Below are 25,239 nucleotides of genomic sequence, written 5' to 3'. Positions count from 1 at the left end.
TCTGTGGCGGCGCCCAGTTAGTGACGCGTTTTCCATCAGCCAGCAGTGGTTGGTCTGCCAGAGAGGGTAGGCGGAGCTAAGCGGCTGCTTCTCCGCTCTCTGCAAGTGTTGCGAGTAAACAGTAATCTACTATGGCTGAACAAACAAAGAAAAGATGGATGACTACAGATACAACTTCAACAAGAAGTGAAAATCCAAAGAAGAAGAAACAAACTCGACGCTCAGATGAAGCAAACAGTCTGAAAAGGAAAGCGACCGTCAGCCAGGAAAATCAAGAGTTACAACCGGAGCCGACCGTGGACGTCTGGTTCAACTGATTTATTTACTACGATTTATTGGCTCGACTTTGCCTCTAACTCGTCGTCCTTTCCATCCGTCTTTTTGGTTTGTTTTTAATCTCTTGTTTTTTTATGGCTCAGTTTTTGTTTTTGTTGTATTTTATTTTCCTGTTTCTTCACTAAAACTCTTTGTTTGTATGAAAGCTGCTGTATAAATAAAGTTTTATTCCTTTTTCAACTACGGCTGCTTAAAATGAAAATCTCTCTCTCTCTCTGCCCTTGATTGTCCCGTGATGTCACTAAAGCAGAGAGAGAGAGAGAGCGCATGCGAGAGACAGAGAGAGAGAGAGCGAGAGAGAGAGTGAGAGAGAGGGATGGAGAGAGAGTGAGAGAGAGACAGAGAGAGAGAGAGTGAGAGAGAGGGATGGAGAGAGAGTGAGAGAGAGAGAGAGAGAGAGAGAGAGAGAGAGTGGGATGGAGAGAGAGAGAGAGAGTGGGATGGAGAGAGAGTGAGAGAGAGAGAGAGAGAGAGAGAGTAGCGGAGCGAGCAGCCTCACAGCTGTTGAACTGATGGTTTCCACCTCGCTCACTGTTTTGTCGTCTCTTCGGTGTCTGAGCGGACGAGAACATGACGGAGTCTCACAGCAGCCCGAACAGTCCTAACGAGGAGCCCAAGAGCCTGCAGCTGTGTGAGAGGGAAGGTCAGTGTGTGTGTGTGTGTGTGTGTGTGTTCACAGTAACAGTCTGTGCTGTCATCCTGCTCCATGTTTGATATCCTGTTCAACACTTTGAAGGAGTTGAACCTGTTGTAAATGTCAGTCAAACAGGACGCGCTAACGTCAGCTGTGTCACACCTCAAACACTCAGACTTCAGGTGTTTCACTTTTCTTCTGTCCACTCTGCAAGAACTGTGAGCGACTGCAGTTCTTCAGTTTAGAGAGACTTTTGTGGTCCATGCATCAGAGTCAATACTCTCCTAACAAAGAACAAACCTTTAGTAACGTTAGGTGAATTTACGTGGCAGTAAAACTGTGAACCACATTATTTAAAAACCTTTTAACAGCTCGTAGAAGTCTATGAGAACATGCTCCTCCTCCTCTCCTGATGTATTCCCTCAGTAAACATGTTCCTAATGAGTTTATGGTCTCAGTCTCTAGTTTCAAGTCTTCTTCAACACAGCATGATGTTCATTTAGTCTCTGATGCTCCCATTGAGAGTCACACAGAGCAGAGAGAGGGGAGGGGTCAGGGCGGGGCTACCTGTGATTGACAGGTCTCTACCATCTGTCACCGAGGACAGAGACGTAACTTGGCCTATCCACCCTCTCGTCCAAATATGGTCACTTCTGGTTCTAAAAAAAGAAAGATGGTGAACGTAATGTTTTCTGCTGTAGACAAGGATGAGTGTGACCCCACAGTGACCTGATGAAGGATCAGGGAGATCTGTGCTGATCTGAAGCATCAACATAAACAGAGCCACGATTCTCTGTTAAACACAAAACAGCTGCTCACGTAAACCTGCAGGAGAACCATGTGATCATCTCTCAATATACAGCGTGGAGTATAAAGTGCTTCATTTTTCTCTGAGGTTTGGTGCAGAAGAAGGAGGAAAAATAAATAAACAAGTACAAATAACTTCAGGTTTGTTCTCTCTGGCGCCCCCTGTGGTGATAAGCTGTAACTGCAGGTGTGTTTCTGAACCTCACATGTGTTTGTTTTCCTCTGAACGTCACATTTATAGTTCTTTAGACTTTTTTTCTTCTTTAGACATTTATCGTCTGTCGTTTTTGATCTTTTCTTCGTCTGTTGTCATCGCAGGAGAAGCATGTGATGTGTGATGTGTGCCAATAACATCTGGAAAAAGGGACTACTGATGAAAACTCGCCTTTCAGCTAACTCGGGTGCATTTACATTTTGTTCGACCGTTGATGAATGCACAGTGTCCCTTTTCTTCAAATAAACCACTAAATAAAAATCCTAACCGTTCTTGAGCGTTAGCAAAGATTAGCTACATTAATAGCACATTACATAATTAATCCAATGAAGTCAACATGTAAAACACTTGAGTAAATGTACTTATACTCTCCAGCACAGCGGATGAGGATGATCTGAGAGTTAGCTCTGAGAGGAGCAGCGGCTAACAGACTCTGCAGCAGATTAGCAGAGATTAGCATCGGGATGAGCCGCACACACAGGAAGTGAAGGATTACAGGAAGAGTCGAGCTTTCTGGATGTGTCAGAGAAAATGACAACACAAGCTGCCGACTCAGCGCGGTCCGTCAAACACAGTATGAGTGACGCCTTCAGTGACTCTGCGTGTTCACAGAACATTCTGTCAGTGTTTTGGAGCAGTGACCAGATTTGGACCTGAGGTTGGAGCTGCAGAGGAGCGATGGGTTACAAAATGCTAAACTAACGTGTTAGCTTGGTTAGCAAGTTGCATCAGTAATTCACAGTATCTGTTATATTTATTGGAATGCTAACTTTGGCTAGCTACAAACAAGCTTTATTAAAAAATAACTTGAGCGTCTTTTTGTACAACCAAACACCGAACAATACATTTTAGCAACATAGTAGCAACCTGTCAATCACAGGTAGACCCGCCCTAACTCCTCCCCTCTTCCTGGTCTGTGTGACTCTCAATGGGAGCATCAGAGACTAAATGAACATCATGCTGTGTTGAAGAAGACTTGAAACTAGAGACTGAGACCATAAAGTCATTAGGAACATGTTTACTGAGGGAATACATCAGGAGAGGAGGAGGAGCATGTTCTCATAGACTTCTATAGGATGTGTTGTTCTGTTGATAAAATAACTTTACCTGTTAAAATGAAACAGAAAGTCAGGTGCAGTTTGGTGACTTGATGTAAAAGCAGCTGCTGACACACGGTGTTCGGCTGCTCTGATTTGAATGTGGATGTAAATGACACTAACAGAGCAGAGCGAGAGTGCTCACCTGACAGGTAAACAGGAAGTCATTCATCCTGAGCTGCTACAGAGGAAGTGCTGGGACTTTGCAAGCAATAACATTAGCAAGTAAACACGCTAAAGTTAGCCGTTTAGCTAGCAACTTGGCTACATTGCTTGGATCTGTTTTGTTGGTTCATAATGCTAGCTGATAAAGTAATTTGTAAATGGCAAGCTAAACAAGCTAGCAGCCAGATTAGCTCCAGCAGTCTGGATAAGTTAGCTGATGTTATTTATTCAACACCGTGTTTTGCTACACTAGCTAGCTAGCTAGCTACAAATACACATTAGCGAGCAAGCTAATGTTTGCTAACTAAACTACACAAATGTTTTACAAACCAAATGCCCAGCTGATGTTGACCCTCGTTCCCCCCCACATCGAACACGTTCCTGTTTGACCAGCCGGGGATACACAGAGACTATTTGTAAACATGTGTAAAGTGAACGCAGGTGAGCGACAGATCCGGACAGGTGAACAGTTTCTCTCCTGCCGTTTGTCCGGATCTTTGTGTTCTTTGTGGACTGAACTCTGGCAGCTGCTTCAGTCAGCTGAATCCCTGAGCCTCGGCTCATCACTGTGGATAATCACCTTCCCAGGGTGAATGAATGGATGCTTCACCTCCTCCATTCACTCACAGGATGGAGGGAGGAGGAGGAGGTGGAGGAGGAGGAGGAGGAGGAGGAGGAAGCTCAGCAGGATCTCTTTCTGTTAAATGAACGACAGTCTCGTTTTATATTTATCAGTTTAAGGATGATTTGTTTCTTTTGAGTGTTTTTTGAAAGGTCCACTTCCTCTGCTGACGTGATGAAGTCCACCTTTCTTTAGTTCTGCCTGAACTCCTGCTGTTCTTTATTTACCTGCTTCAATAACGCTGCAGCAAAACACCAGGGAACTCGAGCACCCTGAGGGGCACTTTGGAGAACTGCAGGGGGCACTCCACATTACATGTAAATATAAAACACATCAGTCATGCATAATCCCTCAAACAATTCAAGCTTAATAAGTGCATTGAAAACAAATGTTTCAGTGAACTTAACCCTATACTGTATCCAGGCAGTTTAGCATGAGAGAAAATCTACAAACTGAATTCATGGTTGAAACAACATTACAGGAGAAAACACAGAACAGAGAACAAACAGAGCCGACAACATACCGACGTTGTCGGGGAAAATATTTCGTCTTTACACGTTTTCAGAATTTGTGTTTTTTTGTGGGCATGTCGGGGTCATTCGGGGGGGCATTAAAGACTTTAATAGAGTCCAGATAAAAACAAAGCTGCTCATTGAGAGTCTCTTACATTTAAAGGTTCAGGACCTTTTCCTCCCCATGGCCCCACGATTTAAGAGTTTAAATGAGTTTCCCTTCACACAGAGAAAACATCAGCTGAGCCGTAACAAGACGTTACGCTCTCAGATTGAACCGTCCTCGTCCTCGTCCTCAAAGCCTCCCTGTTCAGCCTGCTCCTCTCTGAAGCCTTTTGTCCTCCGCAGAGAGCCCAACACGAGGAGGAGGAGCAGGAGGAGCAGGAGAGAGACAGGAGATGAATACAGAGGGAGACACAGAGAGTAAACAACTCCGACTCAGACACAGAGCAGGACGGAAAAAACTGATTCTACAGTGTTTCACGGAGGTTTGAAGCGGCCAAAAAAAATGAATCTGTCAATCCATCATTCATTATTTATTATTCAATCAAATCTGATCAATTAAATCAATTTAATAGGGGAAGTATATAAAGTTAAAGTGATGCATTCAATTAAAGATTTTCAATATAAACCATATAGATATTATCGGCACGTTATCGGCATCTGCGGATTATGGCTTGAAAATTACATCTGATCTGCAGGTACGTAATTTTTCTGCAGATATTTTCTGCTGATAAAACGCCGCTTTAATTCTGCCTAAACGCTCCATGATTACCTAAATAAGCTCGACGTACTGCACCGAAATTAACTCACTGCCTGCACAAAGTTATCAACAATATAGCTGATGGTCAGAAGTTACACAACTTTTTTTTAACCGACAACATCAAACACGCCGAGAATACACTCGCAGCCAAAGCCGACGCTCACAGAGAGAAACATAAACATCAGAGCAAAACTGACTCACATGTTCATGGACGCATCAGACATGTGACCTTTTGTACAACGCCTTTTCTGCAAGTGTGAAGAAATGTGCAAGATGTCTGCGGTGTGGCAGCTTTTGGTCACTACAATAAGAGTCAATATGATATCAACTCCACGACAGAGACTTGATGTTCTCTGCAATTAGGTGGGGAAAAAACGTGAGCCTAATATATCGGGATCAAAATCGGCAAAAAGGGGCGGAAAATATCGGCATATTGGCAAAAAATCCAATATCGTGCATTCCTAGTAATAAATATATTGATATTATTATATACCATGAATTAATTATGTATTTATAAGCATAAATAAATAAAAACATTTAGAGAAACAATTAAATTAATTAATGTTATATGATCATTTCATGTTGGTACATTTAATGGCATCTTTATTTATCTATGAAGACAGTAATAAAGTAATAAAGCATGAACATGCTCACCTCGACAATGCTGACAAAGACGTTAATCGTAGTAGTTATTAGTTGTAATGATAGCATTTTAGCATGCTAACGTTAGCAGTAAACACAGAGAGCAGCTGAGGCTGATGGGAATGTGAGTTCTGCAGGTATTTTGTCATAAACCAAAGTATTGGACACATTACAATGTTGACCTGAACATGAAAGACAGCGGCTCATCAAGGTTTCTGAAGTTCATCCTGAGGGGACATGAACGTATGAACCTCATCTCAACACAATCATCCAACAGTTGTTGAGTTGTTTGGAAAAAAATGGAGGACCAATACACAAACATCCATGTAGCCGCTAAGCTAACGAGGCTAAAATGAAAAGAAAACTGCAGATTTCTTTAGTTTGTTTTGCAGCAGTTTTTAATCACGTCTGACTTCATGTTGTGGTTTGATGCTTTGTGGAATGTGAGTCAGGGTCAGTGTACTCTGAACCTTAATGGGTTAATCCCTCACTGCTGCTACTGTGATGGAAAACACACACACACACACACACACACACACACACACACACACACACACAGAGTACACACTGCTGTTCAAGTTAAGAGTGACTCTGACATAATCTTCTTACATCATCGTTGAGCCTCAGAGAAAATGAAAGCAGAGAATTTTCCAGCAAACGTTGCTCCTCTTGATCTTTGATCTGCTGCAGATTTTAGTGTCACGGACTTTAGGGTGAATAAACTTATTCCAACAACCCGTCTGTGACTCAGTGATGAATCCAGTCTGAAGCAAAGAGGCTTAGATTGTGAGAAGTAAACAAACACCTTCCCGCAGGTGATAAGAGACCAGAGACTGTTAGAACGATGATTACAGGGAGATTAAAGACCAGGTTTTTCTTATTCCATATCAACATCAAATCATGATGTTAAAAACCAGAGTACGAGGTGACATGAAGAGTGTTAATATTTTGTACACTCAGGACAGCCCTGTGAAGACCTCCAAAGATGGTGCCAAAGCTCTTTTGGTGAAAGCTTTTATGTTGAAAGGGTCGCCCTGACAGATCTCTAAAACTGTAGATAAAGCACTTCAAGCAGAAACAAGCATGTACAGAATTAACTGAGTGCAGCGAAACAAACTTAAATATTATGACATTCTTTGCGTAGTATTGACTCACCATCACGGCGTCATGTTGGGGGAGGGGTGATATTCAGGACCTGCAACTCCTGTGAGATATATTTCAAATGGTTCCACATGTTTAAACATATAATAATAATTAACATTTATTTTTTACTTGTGCACAAACACAGGTGCTTAACTTTGCAAGAACTCTAGGTGTTTCACCTCTGCAAGAAAATGTCCGGAAACATAGACAACTTTAATTTAAACACAGGAAACTATTTAATTCAATTCACCTCTACCGAAGCGCGTCACTTATGTTCAAATGTTGGTTGTTTACCTGTCCGTGTGTCCTTTCAGGCACAGAGTCTGCAGACAGCGGCATCGGGGACGTGGACGACCTGCCGGTTCCTCAGCAGATCCAGATCAGTAACATCACCTGTGACTCGTTCAAGATCAGCTGGGACATGGAGAGCAGAGGCAGAGAGAGGATCACACACTACTTCATCGACCTCAACAAGAAGGAGAACAAGAAGGAGAACAAGTTCAAACACAAGGTTGGTGCAGCGAAAAGTCTGAGCAGACAGAACAACGATGACGTCATGAAATCTAATAGTAAAATAACTAACATTAACGCATGTTGGAGATCCTTAAGACAAAAGGGTACCACCTTTTTGGACCTGTCTAGAGATTTACACAAACAATCAGATTTAAGGATGTTGGAGGTTTTCCGGGCACATCCAACTGGGAGGAGACCCGGGGCAGACCCAGAGCTCGCTGGAGGGATTATATATCCCTTCTGGCCTGGGAACGCCTCGTGATCCCCCAGGAGGAGCTGGAAAACATGCTGGGGAGAGAGATACCTGGGTCACCTTGCTTAGCCTGCTGCCACCGCGATTCTGCCCCAGATAAGTGGAAGATAGTGGATGGATGGATGGATGGATGGGGTCTATCAAGTGGAATTCGAGTGTCCTGGGGGTAAAGGCAGTGTCCTTGCTTGCTGTGCCTTTTTTCCAAGCATAGCAGGGAGAAAGGGATGTCATCTGGTTGGTTGTGAACCTCAGTAATTTTTGAGTAATTTGCTTGGTGCAAATATTTAGGCAGGGTTCAGAAAGACTTTCCGTTTGTTCAGCTGAATGAACAAGTCTTTGCAAGGCCTTGTGTTTCTGTTCGGTTGGTTGGAACACCAGGTAGTTCCTTTAGGAAGGTCTTTTTATCCCGAGTCTTTGTTTTTCAGGACGTACCGACAAAGCTGGTGGCAAAGGCGGTTCCCCTCCCGATGACAGTGAGGGGTCATTGGTTCCTGAGTCCTCGTACAGAGTACAGCGTGGCTGTCCAGACTGCCACCAAACAGCCGGACGGAGAATATGCTGTCTCTCAGTGGAGCGAAATCATTGAGTTCTGCACGGCAGGTTGGACACCTTAGACTCCTCTCTTAGTCCATGAACCCATCACCAGGGTGTCTTGATTTCTTGAAATGAGTCAGAGTGTATTATGTGTGTGTGTCTGCAGATTATTCCACCGTCCATCTGATGCAGCTGCTGCAGAAAGCTGAGGCTATTGCTGGCAGGATGCTGCCGTTCACCGTCTTCTACAGAAACCAACAGCAGGAGTACTTCCAACAGACAAGGTGTGTCCTGATAGATCTCCAGAGGCTGATGTCCTCTGTTTTAACCCCCTCTATGCTCTCCACAGCCCCTCATATCGCTCCAGAGACGCTCAGTGCTGTCAGATGTTGCCGGCAGTAAAAGACGACAGCGGCAGCCACGGCTCGCCCATCAGTGGCAAACTGGAGGGGCTCTTCTTCAGCTGCAACACAGAGTTCAACACAGGAAAACCCCCTCAGGATTCTCCATATGGACCCTACCGCTTCCAGGTAGAGTCATGGACAGATTAAGAGGAGCGACGGAGGCTCATGGTTGTGATTTGAGTCTTTGAGGTGACATTTTGCAAGTTTGCAGGTGAACTTTGGTTCTTTGGTAGTGATGGCATTTAAGACTAAAGCTTCCTGGATCAGCAGATTCACAACAACCCTCTCCAGGACTACTTTACAAAACACTACAGAGCACTACAGGAGCTATGACAGAAAACCTGAAGGACACTGCTGTCCCTGTCCTAAAATCAACATGCAGGGACTTCAAATAGAGCCATCATTATACCTTCCCCTCTGTCCAAAGCAAAGTTCTCGTACTAACCAGTCGCTATACGTTCCAACACTCACCTGTGGTAATGAGCTCTGGGTAGGGTTCAAACATCACAGATACAAGAGTATCCTCTGCAGGGTGGCTGGGCTCAGCCTAAGAGAAAGGGTAAAGACAACAGACATCTGGAGGGAGCTCAGGTAGAGGACAGGTGGTACAACATCTGATCTGGATCCTGGATACCTTTCTCTTGGAGGTGTTCCATGCACGCTTGCAAGGGAAGAGGCCCCAAGGTAGACCCAGAACTCATACTTACTGCAACAAGGATAGGGATCGACTCCTCTTATGCCACCTTTACAGCAACAAAGTTAAAAGGTACACACTCACAGCAGACAAAGACACAAACAAAAAGGCTGCTACCAGGTCACCTGGGTTTAAAGCAAGCACTCTGAGACAGTGGTCAGAAACAGGAAGCAACTTTGGACAGAACTGGACTCCGGCTGCACTGCAACCTACCTTTATTAGCTGTAGCTTGATTTTTACAACTACCTTTCCAAAAACTCAAAAAATGTTTATACAAACACCCCGTGAAATTTGATCAAATGCTGTGAGCTGCAGATCAGGGACCTACATGGTCATGGTTAAACTGTAGTTTGCCTCTGAGGAACATGCTCAGTTCTGTATCTGGTGTTTTGTTTCTGCACAGATCCAAGCAGACGTCCTCTTCAACCAGAACACCAACATCTACTTTGGGGATTTCTACTGCATGTATACCTCCTACCACTACGTCATCCTGGTCCTGGCTCCTGACGGCTCCAAAGGAGACATCTTCTGTAAGGAGATCCTGCCGGCACTGGACAGATCCAACAACTGCTTCCTGAGCTGCACAGAGGAGGACGATGGCTCACTGTCTTTCCGTCACGCCCAGGACGTCATCCTGGAGGTGATCTACACAGAGCCGGTGGATCTGGACTTAGGGACGGTGACACAGATCAGCGGACATCAGCTCATGAGTCAGTCCACCGTCAATGCCAAGAAAGACCCCAGCTGCAAGATCTGCAACATCAGCGCGGGACGCTAGCCGGATCTTTGACTGGATGACCAGTGTACCTGCTAATAACTGACCTGGTGACTAAAGGGAGCCAACAAGCCACTAAATAGACTCACCATATGCTTGTTGTTGAGCAACTGGCTAGTTAAGTGCTAGCAATGTCTCGCTGGTTAGCAGGCAATCCAATTAACTCAAAACTAGTTATCTGCTAATCTAGTATGTTTTGTCTTTAAAAGACCTAAATTTATGGTTTTAGCTGCCTTTAACAAACAACATTTCCCATCAGCCCACAGACCATCACCAGTTAAATGTCATTACTTTAAAGAAGAAAGCAGATTTAGTGATTGCAGTTTGCTCAGACCTCATAGTATAAATAATGGGCGTAGCCACCAGGACATCATCCATTGGTTTCTTTGCCTCAAGGCTCGAGGTCGACATACTGGTCTTTACTATGTCGGTTTTCTGGAGCCAGAAGTGACCATATATGGACGAGAGAGTGAAGTCGGAGAGGAGCGAGGGGTTATCAAACGCTAAGTTATCAAAGCTACAGTCTAAATTAATGTATGACAAACAGTAAACAAGCTAACAGGTCAGTTATGGTGAGCACAGACACAGAGAGCTGCTAATCAGTGCTAACATATAAATACAATAATAAAAACAGTGTGTGAGACGTGTTGGACGCTCTGTTCGTCCAATAAAGCGCACACACAGATTATCTGTCTGATATTTACATGAACAAATCTCCAAAAGGCTCCAACAGCACAAACACGGCCCAGAGGTTACGTTCAGTGACTGAGTTAGCTGAGGGGACACCTAGCAGCTCCCAGCTGTCACTCAAAGAGGCCACGCCCCTAATGATGCATCACTGTAAGCCTTAATATTATGTGAGCTGTATAAAGATTCTCCCCGTACAGTTGTCATGAAGAGAGAAATGAGCTATAGAGACCCAAACTGTTTTTTGTACCAGGCTGTAAACATGTTTATTTCTGCTGTAAAGTTTAACATGGGGCTCTATGGGGACTGACTCACTGCTGGAGGCAGCCTCAAGTGGACACCAGAGGAACTGCAGGCTTTGGCACTTGAGTGTTGCCTTCATTTCTCAGCTCTGGAGACTGAAGCTGATTTCAGTCAGGAAGATCCGCTCACATTCACCTATCTGGTATATTTATGTCAGTGTTATAGTAAAGGGTCTCCATGTAACTTTCAGAAAATCCACATTCCTAGCGACACGGTCGACTGTGAGGGAACTGCAGTCAACCTTCTTGTATGCGCTCGCGCGGTCACTCACAAGCATGAACGAGCATCTGGGGTTATTGCCGAAGACACATGAAACTGAGCATGCTCAGACTCGGAACTCACCAGCTCTGTTTACTTTTCACTGACGCGACGTGTTCATTGACCGGCATCATGTCGACTGGCACTCTGCGGCACTTTGCTATGTTGACTAACTGGCAAATCGTCTGCGATAGCATACAAGCTAACGGCAGCTTGTCACCAGCTTACTGCTGGCTCGCTAACCTTAGCCTAGGCAGATAATGCAACGATATGCAATCGGTAGTTACACATTTGCTTCGTTCGGCTACATAAATTACTGTTGGCCAAAATGTTAACATTATCCGTCTCCATTTCAAAGCTTGCTTTGTCCCGTGTTGCACACTGTTGACTGTAGTAGCGTAGAACGAGCTCTCGGCGAGGTACTCACGAACATACAGATACGTCACATCGTCTTGTTTCCCGGACAAACCGCCCCGAGTGCTTTCCATAAAAATCAGCCCACAGGTTGTTAGGGACTATGGAAGCTGGGGAAGGTCTCAATTGATCAGTTCCTCTACTGTCCCTTCACACATTGGCAATAAAAAATGATATTTGATTGATGAATACATCAATAAACCTTACATGTAGTCCCTTTAACCCTTCGCCCTCCCCTCCTGACACCCCCTCACATATTGACCTTCAGTGTTGATAACGTACGTAAATATTTTTGTATCTGATGTTTTAAGGAAAATTCAGATCAAATTCTGCTGCTTCCAAACGTGTCACAAATAACTTGTTCTGGTTGTTTGATCACCTGACTGTCCTGAGCCTGAATTATTGTACGTTTGACCCTCCGCTGATCTGAAACATGAGGGTTGTTTGATTAGCTGTGTTCTGTTATTAAATCGGCAGCTAATATCTGACAATAACCAAACTGTTGAAATATTTCTGTTCTTTGCTGGTAACATAGCCTCTCTGTAACACTGTCACTTTAAGAGCTGCTGTTAATGTTGAAACACAGTTTAAAATCGTTTTGTTTTTAGGTCGAAGGTTAAACTGAGGATCCAGGAGAAACGAGAAACTCATTTTTTGATTCATGACAAACATGTCCAACAAAACCTTTCAAAATAAAAGCATGTGACCTTGCTCTCTTTATTATGTTCAGCTTTAAATCACATACAAACACAAAAATATATATTATAAAAAAAAAGTTTCACAACATGAGAGAATCAGTAACAAAAATAAAAGTTTATCTTCCATCAACCGAAGACAAAATAAATAAACCTGAAGATTTACAGACAAAAACATTCTCGTGTCGGCGGTGAGAACAATTCGTCAAAGATTTGTAGGTAAGTACATTAGCTGCCTAATGGTGCGTTCAAGGACCCTCAGACTTTACGGTCTCTGTTGCTATGGGAAAGATAAATTACTTTAGATCCTTTCTTGTATTAAAAAAAAGTTTGCAGCTCAAATATGTAATTTTGCAGTGAATTCGAAAGATCGTTTCTTCAAGTTTATATTCAAACAATGGGGACATTTGGCTTTTTGGGGGTTGTTAACTTTCTATCCTGGCTGTGAGGAGATCCCATATTTGAGTTTTCTCTCAAAGTTCATCTTTTTTGTCTGTCGAAGAGTTAATGTTCAAAAAAAGACCAAAACTTTGGAGGATTTCTGTCCAACTGATGCGCTGTGAGACCACCATCTTTAAAACGTTTCACACACTCATTAAAATCAGGGATCTCGTCACAGACAGAAGGAATAATGAGTTGTATGAAACACAGGCGGTGCTGGTCTGCTCACAGCTGTGTTCACACTCTGCACCAGACAAAGATAAAACATGAAAATACAAAACGACACGGAAATAAAAATATGAACACAAATATTAACATCACATCAGAGCTCGGTCCTTTTTCCACGGGAAAGCAGGACGACACTCAGAGCAGGTCTGTGAGCTGCAGGTGAGCTGCAGGTGAGCTGCAGGTGAGCTGCAGGTGAGCAAACACATCGTCATGTTTCTCTGCGTCTCCACAGTTTGTGTTTAAAATCGGATTTCATCTCCTCAGACGTCTGCGGGCGTCCCGTGCACTCTGACGCGGTACAAACAGGTGTACTCCGGGTGACCCCAGTTTGACGACACCTGAACCTCGATGACCTGGAACACCTGCTCATTCTCCTCCTGTTCAGAACACATACACACAGGTAACACACAGCGTGATGGAAGATGACACAGTGACAGTGTGGGCTCATTATCTCTGTGTGTTTCCTTTGGAGGAGACATGAGCTCATTCAGAGCGTACCTGTAGAAAACTACCTGAGCTTCTGACCTGCGAATGATTCACATCAGAGGAGAAAAGCAGCGTTCAGCAGCGATCAGCAGCGATCAGCAGCTGTGCGCAGTCGGTACTCACAGAGACGGGGTAGGTCTGCAGAGATTCTCCGTCCTCGTCGTAGGTGTACGTTCCCAGCAGCTTCCCTCTCTCCTGACCTTCATCCTCCAGACCCTGAACACAAGCACACAGGTGAGTTCAAACAGAAGGTGAACATCACGACAGCGTCTCTCTCCGTCTCTCTCTTACATAGACGCTGAAGTCTCGGGGGGCGCTGCGCAGCGTCCCGCTGGGGGCCAGGGTTTTGGGGATGTGTTCGAGGGAGAAGGCGGAGGGGAGGATCCTCATGGAGAGACGGATCACCAGGAAGCCCGTGGAGCCTCTGAAGGCCCAGCAGTTACCTGGATGGACGTCCGGCTGCAGGACGAGCAGGTAAGAGACACAGAGAGGTACTGCTCCTTTAATACTGAGACACAGGTTGGCTTCATTTGTTTGTGACTGTTATCATGTAGGACTTAGTGTTGTGTCCTAGTGTTGGTAAATTAACAATGTTTGTCGACAGGTGTGTTGACTGACAGGTGTGTTACCTGGATTACAACTCGAGGAGACTGAGAGTAATACCAGAGAGGAACTCCGAACAGACTGAGCAGAGCGGCCTTGGTCTCGTACGTCTCCGAGCAGCGAGTGCTCATGATGCTGCCCCCTGCAGGACGACATCACACAAACACCTGTCAGGTGTGCATCACAGCTAACGTCCTGTCTTACTCACCGATCTTAAACTCGTGCTTTAACTAGTCAGGATGCACCATTAAACTTTAGTCATGTTTTACACATTTTCAGCACTGGCCAATCAGGAGCAAGCCGATATGTAAACAGGAAGTCACTGTAGCATCACAAGCTAGCATAACAAAGACAGAGACAGACTGATGAATGTAGACATTTGTCAGCCTGATCCTGTGAGGGCTTTTATAACCTGATTAGTGTCACACATCAACTGACGGGGTCGTTTGTTTCTGACCTCCTGACTCCAGAGCGTAGTCGGCCAGGCCCGTCCTGTCCTGAGAGAACAGGCGCAGAGCGTTCGTCACGATCGCATGGACGTCCTGCAAGAGACAAGTGAGCGGTGAACTTTCAGGAGGAAAAGCATAGCAGTGTGTAGGTTTCCTGCTCGAGGGTATCAAAGTATGAGAATGTGACATTTTAATGTGACTTATTCCCATCAGCACCCTCCAGCCGCTCTCACCTCCTGGCTCACGGCGGCCCCAGCAGCCCCGGCGGCGTGCAGGACGGCCTCTCTGAGCGTCTCGTCACTGCGGTGCTGCTCCAGCTGCTGGCTGATGTTCTGCAGGATGCTGAGCTCCAGAGAGGCCAGCGCCCCCTGCAGGTCGGCCCCGCTGACGTACTGCTGAGACAGCCACTGGAGGAGCGACTCAGGGAGGTCTGCTGAGGCCCCGCCCCTCATCATCAGCTGGTTGCCGTAGACCAGAGTCCGAACCTCCTCACGGACCTGAGCGGAAACCTGAGCAGAGAGCTGACGGAGGAGACGAGGGAGAGGACGACGGGACAGGAAACAGGAAGAGAGAACAAAACGGTCAACATACACTGATAATAAAAGTCTAGCCAGGTTAGCTAACGATGCTAACCTCTCTGCTGACAATAATCAAACTTCTCACTGTCTGCTGGATTCTGTCCAGCTGTCCGCAGCCGTCCTGACACCCCGACACGCTCTGAACATCGCGCCTGACGTCCTCCAGAGCCGCCTCCAACCGCACAACCTCCGCCAGCAAGGCATCATGGGACTGACGGTCAACACCGCCACTAGGAGAGTTACAAGACAACAACAGTCAAACACCTGAGAGGCTCAAAGAGACCAAAAGACGAGAGCAGAGGAAGCAGTCTGTTCTTTAGTTTGGAGTCAAACCTTGGCCTTAAACTGACTGTACCGCGAAGAGGAGGAGGATGAAGGTTACCTGACAGCAGCTGGAAGTGTTGGTGAAGGTGAGGCCGTCGTAGCAGCGTCCTGTCCCTGCTGCACGTCCTGCAGAACAACGAACAAACAGATCTTTGGATCAGACGCCGGCGCTTCTTTAACAGTAAATATATAAGTGCAACCTACAGCAGGACCCGGCCTGAGGTGTGACAGGTGACACAGATGTTCTGTACCTGTGTTCTGGCAGCCAGCGCCTGCAGCTGACGCTCCAGCTCCTCCAGACGGGACGACTGGCTCTGCTGCTGCAACAGATCCTGCTGCCGAGTCTGAGAGACAAACACACAGTTTACAGAAGCAGAGAAAAGCTCATCCAGTGGTTCACCTGCGGCCCCTCACAGGTATGTCGGGAGCATTCAGTGACCTGACTCTGACCTGCTCCCTGCTCCGTCTCTCCTCCTCCAGCCGTGTCTTGATCTGCTCCAGCTGCAGGTCCAACAGGCCGCTCAGCCAGGCCTCCTGCCCGCCGGTCAGAGCGGACACCTGCTGCTGCTGGAGGTCTGAGTACAGCCGGAGCACCTCCCTGTGTCTCTGCTCCGCCCGCCGCCCTCCAGCCTCCACCCGCTCCCACAGCGCCGTCAGACTCTGCTCCAGACGGACGAGACGCACAGACTCGTCCACCGCCGCCGACTCTTCCTGCGAGGAAACTGAGACTTTAAATCTTTTATTAAACATCTGTTAACAGAGAAACAGAGAAGGTATAAAATATTCAGTTTAATAAATCCTGCAGAGAAAAGGAGAAAACAGACACCTGAGAAACTGAGTCAGTCAAACGTTCTACCTGAAACATTTATGAAAAATAAAGTTTTTGTCCAATTTTCTGACTTTTACTTTGAAATAGTGAAAACTTAAAGTTTCGTGGCTCTGAAAAATAATTTGTGACGATTTCAGACAATAAAGCGAGTTAAAAACACCTGCTGGTCTTTGTGTTCTTATTCACACACAAGGACATTAACCCCCCCTCTAACATCTGCGTGTCAGCACCTCCTCTCCCGTCTCAGGTTCAGGTGTTGGAGGTCGACTGTAGAGCGCCTCCTCGTTCGGCTGCATCTCCTCGTTCGGCTGCACCTCCCTCGTCTCCTCCTCGGCGCCCTCTACTGGTCGGCTCTGTGGGGACGTGGAGCTGTAGATGGAGGAGAGGGCGGGGGTGTCAGGGAGCACCGCCCCCCACTCTGTGATGTTCACAGCCGGAAGAACCGACTGAAGAGCAGCCGGACCGAACCAACACAGACCTGAGGGGGCACACCTGTGAGTCAGAGTCCACCTGTGTACAGGTAGCTGCAGGGTGTGTCACCGTACACAAATACAGCTCATATAAAAGACTGCTCCTGCTTCATGAATGTTTCAGAGGCTTTAACAACGACACAAAAACAGACGAACAAACCGTCAACAGAGCTGCAGTTAAATCAGTCGATCAATCTGATCAAGTATTTTGTATTCTGTGAATCATTTCTGTTTTTATGAGCTGAAATGTTAAAAAGCAGAGACTCCTCACTGATGAACGAGGAGCTCCATCAGCAGATATTTAACTGTCTGATGATTCAATGAAGAAATTATCTTTAGAGCAGCCAGTCTTAAATCCCTTAAATCTGACGAGGCAGACGATCTTTATTCAAAGGTAACGTCAGATCAATAAAAGCCACAAAACGATGAGGACGTGAAACAAAGAGGGCAGAAACCTACTGAGGAGGAGGAGCAGCAGAGGGAGGAGAACCAGGAGGAGTCTGAGAGGAAACCTGCAGGAGGAGGAGGAAACACCAACTTCTTTAATCACCATTTAAACACAGTGACGAGGAAACAACATGGCCGCCTCTCCTTCCTCTCGCTCTCCAACTTTAAAGAATTATTTTTGAACGTCCTGAAAATGTTTCTTATTAAATTGTGCTAATGAAAAGTTAAAAACAAACCGTCACACTGTGTTTCACTCAGTTATGTTTCAGGTCATTTACCCGTGCTAGCTACGTAGCTTCCACAGGAACTAGCATGAAGAGAACAGTGCTCATGAGCCTGCCTTTAAACTGTCTGTACTGATCAGTCTACCTTCCCAGATACCTGAGCGTACCTCGTCTCCATGGTGACATCGGAGAGGACAGGTTAGACTGTGTTTCGTGGAGTATTTACTTTTTCTTAGAATTTCAGTTTCAATCAAAATGTTTCCAACTTGCCGCTTCAGGGGGAAGCTGGTGCTCATGTGGTGCCATCGTCTGCTGAGCCACGTGTACACATCACCTGCTGTCGTACCTGAACACACAACAACACACAACATCACATAATCAGATGGTAATGATCAGCAGCTGCAGGTCGGCAGGCAGGAGAGAAAGAGTGAAGCGTTACTGAGTCCGACTACAGCTGAAAACACTCACACACAAGATGCACAGAGCAGGAAGGTTAGCAACATCAGGCAGGACACTTTGATCTGAACGAGCAGTCACTGTTCTTAGAGAAACACGTGATGTCACCAACATCAGGCAGGACACTTTGATCTGAACGAGCAGTCACTGTTCTTAGAGAAACACGTGATGTCACCAACATCAGGCAGGACACTTTGATCTGAACGAGCAGTCACTGTTCTTAGAGAAACACGTGATGTCACCAACATCAGGCAGGACACTTTGATCTGAACGAGCAGTCACTGTTCTTAGAGAAACACGTGATGTCACCAACATCAGGCAGGACACTTTGATCTGAACGAGCAGTCACTGTTCTTAGAGAAACACGTGATGTCACCAACATCAGGCAGGACACTTTGATCTGAACGAGCAGTCACTGTTCTCAGAGTAACACGTGATGTCACCAACATCAGGCAGGACACTTTGATCTGAACGAGCAGTCACTGTTCTCAGAGTAACACGTGATGTCACCAACATCAGGCAGGACACTTTGATCTTAACGAGCAGTCACTGTTCTTAGAGAAACACGTGATGTCACCAACATCAGGCAGGACACTTTGATCTGAACGAGCAGTCACTGTTCTTAGAGAAACACGTGATGTCACCAACATCAGGCAGGACACTTTGATCTGAACGAGCAGTCACTGTTCTCAGAGAAACACGTGATGTCAAAAAGACAGATCCGTTTCACTGATTAAATGTTTCTCCTGCAGAACTTTTGTCCAATAAAATGAGACGTTACAAGAGGTTACTACGGAAGCCCGAAGCGGACATGAGTCCATCCGTGTTATTTACCGTTTCCCGTGATAACGAGTCATTTCGCCTCCACTTATGATCTCGTTATCTCGAGATATCAAAGCTGGTTTTCTCATGATTTCGATGTAGAAAACATAACGACTGCTCGCTGTGATGTCACAGAGCCGGACATGCTGCCACGCCCACACTGAGGAGGTTCAGCCCGTTTGTTTGTTCTGAGGGGATACGAGTTCTGATCACGTGACGTCACGGTGCTGCAGCGCCGTCGTCTCGATGAGAAGTAAGAAAACAACTGAAGTGACTCGTTATCACAGAGTAAAGAACACGTATGGATGCGTGTCCGCTCAGGGCCTCTGTACGTTACAGACGCACTGAAACTAAAATACATTCAGACTTCTGTCAGACACAAGAGAGAAGCTGAAACCACCAGAGTCCGCGTGCATACGGACTGAAGGGAAACAAGATCATCGAGGTGTTTGTAAATCATTTCAGTTGATCAACTGTGATCAACGTTTTGTTTCAGCAGCTTTCAAACCAGAACAAACTTCAGAGTTTGTTTTATATTTTTATCTCGAGCTGCATCTGGACACATGACGATGAACATCTGAACATGACATGCTGTGATGTTACTAATTACACTGAATCACTTCCTCTGTGCATCTTGTTCGTATTCAAACACTGTCCCACTGCAGACACAAACAAGAACAATGTCCTCCTGTTAGAGAAGAGAACCACGGAGCTCCGACACAAACATGCTGCTGATGAGAGCAGAAGAAGAAGAGCAGAGGGATCAATCAGACAGACAGGGAGGCACGGCGTTAACCTGCAGAGCACCCGGCGCTCACACAAGCCGAACAGACGTTCTTGGTCAGAGGCCAGACAGCCGACGCTGCTCCGAGAGTCAGCTGGAGGAGACTGGAGGCTGAGGAGGGAAAGAGGCGTCACAGAGGAGGAGAAGTTACAAAGCTATCAGACCAGATGACAGAAGCTTCAGGGGACTGGGAGGACTGGGAGGACTGGTTATTACTGTGCCAGCTGGCTCAAGTTACTGAAGACGTACAGGTATTTAGAGATGAAGGGAGTTCTGATTCCTGTATTTCCTAAGAAATCTCATCTATCCAGATGCTGAAGACGACACGCTGAAAAAAGCTTCTCAAACCTCATTAACTCCACCAGAGACGCTGAGATACGGAGGTCTTCGTAGCTCTCAGAGATGTTTGTATATCAGTGAAGGTGGAGTAAATAAAGGGTTAACTACATGAGGAAAACTGAGTTCAGTTATTTAACCTGTGAAAACAGCAGCGCTCCACATCAGCCCCAACAAACAGGAAGTGACTGAGGACCACGAGGAAGAGGAGGCCGTGTCCGACTGTGAGCGCTGCTTCTCCTTACAGTCGTCACCTGTTGGTGTCAGCAGGGCGGGAGTATGTTTAACTGACAGACACAAGGAGGACAAGTTCAACTGAGGAGGAGAAAAAGGTTTAACTTGTGCAGCTGGAAATAAAAGCAAACATCAGCTACAGAGAGCTGAGGGGAGCGACCACGAGGAGAGCAGAGAGGGAGTCATTCAAACCCCACCATCGGCTGAGAGACTTCTTTATTTTCAAAATAAAAGTCCAGTCTGGTGTTATTTTATATTTCTCTCACACAAACATGTCGGTGCATCTCTCAGTGCTGCTCGGCTACACCTCACAAACATAAAGGTCCTGTTTAAAAGGCTCCAGCAGCTGCTCATGGTTTCTATCAAACAGGAGGACCGAGAGCAGCAGCAGATCAGCCGTGGCCCGATGGCTCACAGAGGATTCAGACACATCATGTGGCATCTTTACTTTCACTGTCTGATGATTTCCTTCCTTCTTATCGTCACTGCCTCCTGCACTTTAACCCCTTAAACTTGAAATCTTATATCTGACTTGAGTTACATTTGGCAGCACACTTTGCTCCAGGATTAATAAAGTTCTACAGGAACATGAAGAAAAAGAAAAACTATCACCAGATTTAATCAAGAAAATGTATTTACACGTTTTCAATAAGCAGCACATCACAGCACAAGTGTCTCTGTGGTTACTCACACAGAGATCCGTTGGGGTGGTTCTCCTTCTGCCTGGAGGTGGACTCCCTCAGGTTCATGACTCCACCGTGACTCGATCGAGCTGCAACAGAGAGGAAACAGTCAGAGACACACTCCGAGCCGAGGGCCGACAGACTGCGGGGGGAGGACACGGGGGGAGGACACGGGGGGAGGACACAGGGGGAGGACACAGGGGGAGGACACAGGGGGGAGGACACGGGGGGGAGGACACAGGGGGGGGGGAAGGACACAGACGGAGAGAGGGGGAGATTTGCATTTTGTCAAGGCAACAGCCAAAGTGAGGAGGTGCAGCCCATTTGTTTGAGGGAGAAACCACGACAGGTGAGCAGAGAGGTCACGAGCAACAGGACCAAACCTGAATCACAACAACTCAGTTCAGGTGAGCGTCACTTTTTACCACCTGTGTTTGTCAGGAGTAAATGTGCACAGGTACGCCCCCACACCTGCAACAAACACACACTCTCACAGTCAGTACCTCTGTGTCTGTTATCAGTCTGTGTGTCGACCTGCGAAAGCTTAGAGGTCAGCCCCTGACACACCTGCCAGGTGTGTGTCAGCACAGACACACAGCAGGCTGCAGCTCTCCGGACGCACAGCAGAGACGAGTCCAACCACAGCTGCAGCACATCTGCAAGAGTCAACCTTCAGTTAGTACGATAAGCACCTGGAGCAGGAGATCAGAGACACCTCAGAGTGACGTCAGGAGCAGGACACGACAGGAAGTGCTGATTTACAACATGTGGGCGGAGCCAGAGAGGAGGAGAGGGAGGTCTGAAGCCTTTTTACACTGCCAGTTCAAGGCGGGATCATCACGCCTGTGTGACGCTCTGTCCTCTAAGTAGAACGCACGGAGGCTGAATGTGGGACGAAGTCGCTCGTCCTCTGAGCCGGCGTCAGAGGCAGTGACCGGGGAGAAACGGCGTCTGTGTAACCAGAGTGTGTGTGTGTGTGTGTGTGTGTAGCTGTTTACACCTCGCGCACGTTTTGCTTGCACAACGCTGTAACGCTGTAAAAGTGACGAAGGCTGCATGACGGCGGAGCTTCGTTACGGCGCTGAGGAGGACCTGCAGAGTAAAAAGGGCTCGAGTTGGAGGAAAGGAAACCCTGCACGTGGAGAGAGAGAGTGAAGGTGAGAAGAAACCCAGCGGGGCAGGAAGTTAACTCTCCTGTTGAAACTCATCTTTCAGTCCAAACACACGTTTGGACCGGTTCTGCTGCAATAACTTTCATCGTTTCCTGTGTTTAGATACAAAATCTCTCTTTAACTCCGACTTGAGTCTGAACATTTGTACCTGAAAGCTACGCAGCTGCCCATCCTACTACCTGGAGATAGGTACACACAATCTGACACCATCCTCTCCATAACAGCCTTTGACCTTTGACCCTCAGGAATACGAACGACCATCGGCACCTTCAGGTTCCTCACATGAGAGCTAACTTCCTGCCCGGCTCACAAACACAAAGCCCCGTGCTCGTACGGAGAACAAGCGGTCAGCCCGCTCTGCTACCTGTCACGTCTCTGTGTTTGTGCAGCATCAGGTGGTGGTACAGCAGAGACAGCAGGGACACCACACAGGCTACTGACCTGTCCCACACAGACAGCAGCACACCTGCTGAACACAGGTACATCGCAGACAGGCGGTCAGCTGACCTGAGAACTGGAACTTAAAGAGAGCGTGTGAGTTAAAGAGCATCCTCAGCGCTGTCAGGAGAACATGTTACGAGCGCAGTGATCAGCTGAGTCTGTGTCAGCTGAAGGAAGGAAGTTAAATAGTTAAGTTAAATAATCATTTGAAGCTTTAAATAATCATGAGAACAGTTTCTCTTCTGTGAGGGAAGCTGGTCGCGTTGTGTTCCCAACATCCAACCAATCAGAAGAGACGACGATCCCGTGAGTCAAGATGAATCTGCCACCTCAAAACAAGCCTCTAACTATTAAACCAAAATCTGCCCTCAGTCAAACACCTGAAAACTACGGCAGCCCTTAGCGGACACTTTGTTTTCCTGTGAAAACGAGTCATTTCATCTCCACTTATTGATCTCCTTATCTCCAGATAACGAAGCTTTTTGATGATTTCCTGTCGATGTAGAAAAGGCCGCTCCCTGTGATGTCACAGAGCAGGACGTCCCACCGCCCTCACTGATGAGGTCGTTCAGCCTGTGCGTTTGTTTTGAGTTCTGATCCTCTGACGTCACGGTGCTGCAGCACCGTTATCTCCAGATAAAGAAGTCCAGATCTCCAGAAAACTGAAATGACTCGAGTCACAGGAAACGTCCGCTTAGGGCTTCCGTAGAAATTAACCACAACCTCCTCTTGAGTTCAACACATAGCAGGTACTGGGCTCAGTGTCAGGCTGCTACACCCGTGTCCAGTCTCCTCCTGCTTCTTATTAAACAGCCACAGTCAGGTGTTTCCCACGTTTCTCTTCCTGTCGTCGGCAGCAGAGCGAGTTCGAAACAGATTAAGCTTCATGTCCACATTATTGTGAATCAACATACAGATGACACAGAGACAGACGAGTCACGTTTTCATCTCAAGTTTGCACACATTTTAACCAACGACTTGCCGTTTGTTTTCCTCCCCTCCTGCTGTTTGAATCTCAGTTCACTGATCGGTGGAGATCAACAGCAGGTGGAGCCAACTCTCCAGATGCTGCCATTAAACCACCACAGAAGAAGAAGAGGTCATGAACAGAGCTCTAGCTGGTGCTCTTAAGATGTAAACAGTCTGATGAGTTAAAGTCTCCTCAGTCTGGTTCTGACATCACACATCAGGAGACACTAAGAACACGACTTCCTCACCGTCCCACTGCTCGTCTAAACCCCTGTGGTCTCTGCTCTCACCTGTCCGGCTCTTGCGGCTCCGGTCGCGGCTGTAGATGATGGATGTTTCCGGGCCTGCGGGCCCCCTGGAGGAGGAGGACGAGATGTACTTGGAGGAGGAGCAGTATGTGGACTCCTTCCTGTCCGAGTGCTCCTCACAGTCTTTACAGTAGACCTTACTGAGCGTGTGCACCGGATGTTTGGGACAGCGGGCGTCTGAACCAATCAGAGTGCGGTCTGCCAGGACGGTGCTCTGCTCTGCGATGATGGTGCTCTCTGTGACAAACAGGAAACAACTTCTGAAACATCATTTCACCAAACTCAAACGCTGAAGTGATTTACAGAGATTATTCTCACAAACTGGATATTTTAACCAACAGAACGACGGCTTTAATCTCAGTCAATTAAAGTGCGTTCAAAGTGTGTAAGCTGTGAAAATAACTACTCTTTGTATGAAGCATCACACTCTGAAGTTACCACAAAAAAACTACAAGCCCCAGGAGAGGCAGACACTTTGGTATACACTTTATCTTTCTGTAAGAGGAACATGACCTGACCTTTAGGATCGATGTCCTGATCCAAACCTGAGACACCAGGAGGAAAAACACGTCAGACAAACTTTATTAAACCAACACATTTTAACTCTCTCTAAACACCCGCCAAAAGAAAAGACAAAAGCTTCTGTCAGTTATTTCTGCCGTTCTAACCTCTCACCCATGTTTCTGTCACGTTTTTATTCTCACAATCATGAACCAGTGAGTAAGGGCTAAGGTAAGGTGAGGGAAGACTGGAGGGGTTACAGAAGAGGAGGAGTTGTACCCCAGAGTGTGTCGACCAGCGTGGTCTCCTGGATGGAGGACTCGTCCATCAGGGAGGAGATCAGAGAGGCGTCGGAGGCCACGCTGTGGACGCTGCTGTTGTGAAGCGAGAGGCCGGTCTCTTTACGAGGAGTGTGGACGAGGAGAGACTCTGAGCAGGAGACGGAGAGCTGCTGAGAGCGGCGAGACTTCAACGACCTGCAGGAGGAGGATGGGTAGAAAGTGGAGAAGGAGGAGGCAAGGAAGAAGAAGATGAAGAAAAAGAAGCAGCAGAGTAACAAGGTGCAGAGGAAGAACAAGCAGCGGAGGCAGAAGAAGACATGAACAAGTAGTGACTTGATTGTAAAGGTAGAAAGCAGCAGACGTCTCCCTGAGCTCACCTGTTGCTCCTCCAGGTAGCTCCTCCCACGCTGAAGGAGGTGCTGCCATGCGGCAGACTGCGGTCCAACAGGCCGTCATCGAGCCGCAGGCTGCGTCTAGACATGGTCCTCGCCTGCAGGAACGACGCGATCTGCTGCTCCTTCTCCGAGTCGGAGACCGCAGAGGAGTCGCTGGAGCTGAGGAGGAGGAGGAGGAGGAGGAGAGAAGGGAGGAGGAGGAGGAGAGAAGGGGAGAAGGGAGGAGGAGGAGAGACATGTGCTTATTAGCAGGCCAACATGTTAACGTAGCACCAGCTACTCATCAGACTGTAAGAATCACCATTCTGAACAT

General features: G+C 46.8%; 2 protein-coding genes across 2 annotated transcripts in view; one reads left to right on the top strand and one right to left on the bottom strand.

Annotated features, from left to right (window-relative positions):
• The first annotated feature begins 639 nt into the window (after positions 1-639).
• On the top strand, positions 640-10,157 carry LOC138593142 (phytanoyl-CoA hydroxylase-interacting protein-like). The gene is made up of 6 exons (XM_069664013.1): positions 640-979; positions 7,250-7,446; positions 8,127-8,301; positions 8,402-8,519; positions 8,585-8,765; positions 9,737-10,157. Exons 1-6 carry the CDS (start codon positions 907-909, stop codon positions 10,109-10,111), a joined length of 1,119 nt encoding a protein of 372 aa, XP_069520114.1. The 5' UTR covers positions 640-906; the 3' UTR covers positions 10,112-10,157.
• A 3,133-nt stretch (positions 10,158-13,290) lies between these two features.
• Positions 13,291-25,239, bottom strand: part of LOC138593092 (SUN domain-containing protein 1-like) — a 12,845-nt gene continuing 896 nt past the window's right edge. The window contains exons 3-23 of the mRNA XM_069663929.1: positions 24,909-25,085; positions 24,530-24,726; positions 24,268-24,294; positions 23,690-23,986; positions 22,396-22,545; positions 20,868-20,948; positions 20,083-20,229; positions 19,619-19,717; positions 17,846-17,881; positions 17,333-17,401; positions 16,682-16,881; positions 16,025-16,285; positions 15,787-15,918; positions 15,633-15,700; positions 15,336-15,480; positions 14,906-15,181; positions 14,681-14,765; positions 14,250-14,365; positions 13,912-14,079; positions 13,744-13,836; positions 13,291-13,508 (exon numbers count right to left, since the gene is read on the bottom strand). Of these exons, the coding sequence (XP_069520030.1) occupies positions 13,395-13,508; positions 13,744-13,836; positions 13,912-14,079; positions 14,250-14,365; positions 14,681-14,765; positions 14,906-15,181; positions 15,336-15,480; positions 15,633-15,700; positions 15,787-15,918; positions 16,025-16,285; positions 16,682-16,881; positions 17,333-17,401; positions 17,846-17,881; positions 19,619-19,717; positions 20,083-20,229; positions 20,868-20,948; positions 22,396-22,545; positions 23,690-23,986; positions 24,268-24,294; positions 24,530-24,726; positions 24,909-25,085 (2,938 nt within the window). The 3' untranslated portion in view covers positions 13,291-13,394. The remainder of the gene's footprint in view (positions 13,509-13,743; positions 13,837-13,911; positions 14,080-14,249; positions 14,366-14,680; positions 14,766-14,905; positions 15,182-15,335; positions 15,481-15,632; positions 15,701-15,786; positions 15,919-16,024; positions 16,286-16,681; positions 16,882-17,332; positions 17,402-17,845; positions 17,882-19,618; positions 19,718-20,082; positions 20,230-20,867; positions 20,949-22,395; positions 22,546-23,689; positions 23,987-24,267; positions 24,295-24,529; positions 24,727-24,908; positions 25,086-25,239) is intronic.

Source organism: Semicossyphus pulcher, unplaced genomic scaffold, assembly GCF_022749685.1.
Source record: "Semicossyphus pulcher isolate SPU_LCO1_2020_fin unplaced genomic scaffold, fSemPul1.0.p SCAF_16, whole genome shotgun sequence".
NCBI classification, from domain to species: Eukaryota; Metazoa; Chordata; class Actinopteri; order Labriformes; family Labridae; genus Semicossyphus; species Semicossyphus pulcher.
Note: the sequence above shows the minus strand (reverse complement) of the source record. Positions and strands in the feature narration are given on the sequence as shown.